The 2,504-nt window shown below is 64.5% G+C and overlaps 1 protein-coding gene across 1 annotated transcript in view; it reads right to left on the minus strand.

Annotated features, from left to right (window-relative positions):
* Positions 1-409: 409 nt before the first annotated feature.
* The window catches only part of MRGPRE (MAS related GPR family member E), a 7,433-nt gene continuing 5,338 nt past the window's right edge, over positions 410-2,504 (minus strand). The window contains exon 2 of the mRNA XM_017507744.2: positions 410-1,773. Coding sequence (XP_017363233.1) covers positions 721-1,689 — 969 coding nt within the window. The 5' untranslated portion in view covers positions 1,690-1,773 and the 3' untranslated portion in view covers positions 410-720. The remainder of the gene's footprint in view (positions 1,774-2,504) is intronic.

A 2,504-nucleotide genomic window follows, 5' to 3' on the forward strand; every position in this document is an offset into this window, starting at 1 on the left:
GGAAGCCAGCCTCAGCCCTGCTTTTCCTCATGTGTGCTGGGGTTGGGGGTACGGCTTTGGATCCACGGACACCCTATGCTGATGGAATGAGTGGCTTTGTGGCATCACTGCATTTTCCTGCTTAAAACCCACGACAACATAACGGGTCCAGGACAAAAAGGCTTCGGGCCGCTCTGGACACAGTTCATCAGGGCCGGCAGTCAAGTCTCGGGCAGTCTTCAATTTTAGGGTCAATTTAGCTGCTGCAAGGGGACATGGTGAGCTGAGGACAGTTGTGTTCTCCGTGGGTGCACCTGCAGCGTGAGGAAGGAGGGGCGGGAGGGGAGGTGACTGCAGGAGGGTCTGCACCTGCCCCTCACCTGGTGCCCGGACCAGCTTCCTTCCTTTCCGGGCTCTCCCCACTGTAGCTGAGCAGGGAACGGGTGCCTGTGCATGAACTGTCAGGGAGGTTTCCCAAAAATGCACATTCCTGGGCCTTCTCCCCAGAAACCCGGCCCACCTGCCTGGGCATATAGAGATCTTGCCTTTCCAGCTGCCTCCCAGGGGAGCCTTGTGCCCGGGAGCCAGGGTCACAGCTTCGACAGCACATGACCGGGTCACCCACCAAGGCCTCCTCCAGGTCCGGCTGGCCCCAGCCTCTGACCCCACCGTCTTCCCGGAGGCAGGATGGCAACTCCTCCTGGCTCCCAGAGGCTGAGCTGGGGTCGGGGCCCCCAGGGCTCAGGCTGCTATGTCCACCAGGCCCCGGCGGGAGGTGTCCCTGGCAGCCCCCAGCTCAGCCTCGTCTCCAAGCGCCCGCTGGAGGACCAGCCGGAGGGGCAGCCTGCGGCCCTGGGCACTGCCCAGCCAAAAGTAGACGCCGGGCTTGGCGGCGCAGTGCACGGCGGCCATGAGGAAGCTGAAGTGGTAGAAGTAGTGGGGGATGTGCCAGAGCAGGTTCCGGGACAGCCAGTAGATGCCGAAGGGCAGGCCGCAGAAGAGGAAGAGGAGGACGGTGAGGAGGACCAGCGCGGGGAAGCCCCGGGGCGGGGGCCGCTGGGGGCCTCGCTCCAGGTGCAGCAGCAGCAGCAGGCTGGCCCCACACATGGTGCAGCACAGCGTGGCCACCAGCGCCGCGGCCACCAGCCACAGCGCCCGGCACAGGTGGCGGCTGGGCTCCCCGAAGAACTGGGTGCAGGCGCCGCTGAGCAGCAGGTGCAGGAGCAGGCAGAGGGCCCAGGTGAGGGCGCACACGCAGGTGGTCAGGTGGCGTGGGCGGCGGCACGAGTGCCAGGCCGGGAAGAGGGCGGCCAGGCACTGCTCCACGCTCACGGCGCCCAGGAGGCTTATGCCCACGATGTAGCAGAAGAAGCGCAGCGTGGCCAGGCTGGTCTGCACGAAGCCCGGGAAGTCCAGCCCGCCTGGCAGCAAGTCGGGGACCACGGCCACCATGTGGCAGCCAAGGAAGATGAGGTCCGCGCAGGCCACATCCAGGAGGTAGATGGCAAAGGGGTTTCTGTAGACATTGGAGCTGAGGAGCCAGAGGACTGCCCCATTCCCCAGCAGCCCACCCAGGCCGAGCCCCTCGGTGAGGGACAGGATGACAAGGTTGAAGGCCACATCTTCCTGGGCGCCGTCGGTGGCCTCCCCATGCTGCCCGGCTTCTCTGGGGTCCATCATGGGGTGGGGGGCAGGGGGTGCTGCGGGCATGTGTCCAGTTCTCTCTCTCTCCTGATGGCCCTGCAACCACAACAGTTGAGTCTGGGGCTCAGGAAGCTGTGCCCCCGCCCCTCCCTGCACTGGGGGAGAGGAGATAGCTAAGGCGTGGGTGGTGACCAGGGGAATGGTCAGCCCCCCAGGAGGAGGTTCCTCTCCCATGTCCACCCTCAGCCACCTGACGTCAGCTGCTCTTCCCTGAGACACTTGGGGGGAAGTTCCCCCCTTCCTCCCTTTCCTATGGTGACCTGGCCTCAAGGGCCTTCTGTGGAGCTGGTCCCTGTAGACCGGGGTGGGGGCAGGGACCAGGAGATGTGGGAAGAAGGCCCAGACCCCTGGGGTTCCCTGTTTCTAGTGGTGCCTTAATGCTCAGAACGGCCTTATCTTAAAGTCAAAGGCAGAGGAAGATGCACCGCCCATGTCTAATGAGTGGTGTGACCACAGAGGGACAGCTTGCAGTGGCTGGGTGGGCTTTCTGTCATCATCTTAAAGCAGCTCTCAACTCTTTCAGCCTTTCCTTGACCTAACACGAGGGGCTGTTTGCCAGCAGGCTCCCGGGCCCCAGCCGTCCAGCTTAGTACACCATGCAGCCACATCAGGACCCAGGAAATCTGCCTCTCCCCAGCCATGTCCCTGCTGTCCTACGGCAGGACTCAGCCTCTGCGGCGTAGGGGGTCTACGGCAGGACTCAGCCTCTGCGGGGTAGGGGGTCTACGGCAGGACTCAGCCCTCTGCGGGGTGGGGGGTCTATGGCAGGACTCAGCCTCTGCGGCGTGGGGGGTCTACGGCAGGACTCAGCCTCTGCGGGG

The sequence above is a fragment of the Cebus imitator genome, unplaced genomic scaffold (genome assembly GCF_001604975.1).
Source record: "Cebus imitator isolate Cc_AM_T3 unplaced genomic scaffold, Cebus_imitator-1.0 Scaffold384, whole genome shotgun sequence".
NCBI lineage: Eukaryota > Metazoa > Chordata > Mammalia > Primates > Cebidae > Cebus > Cebus imitator.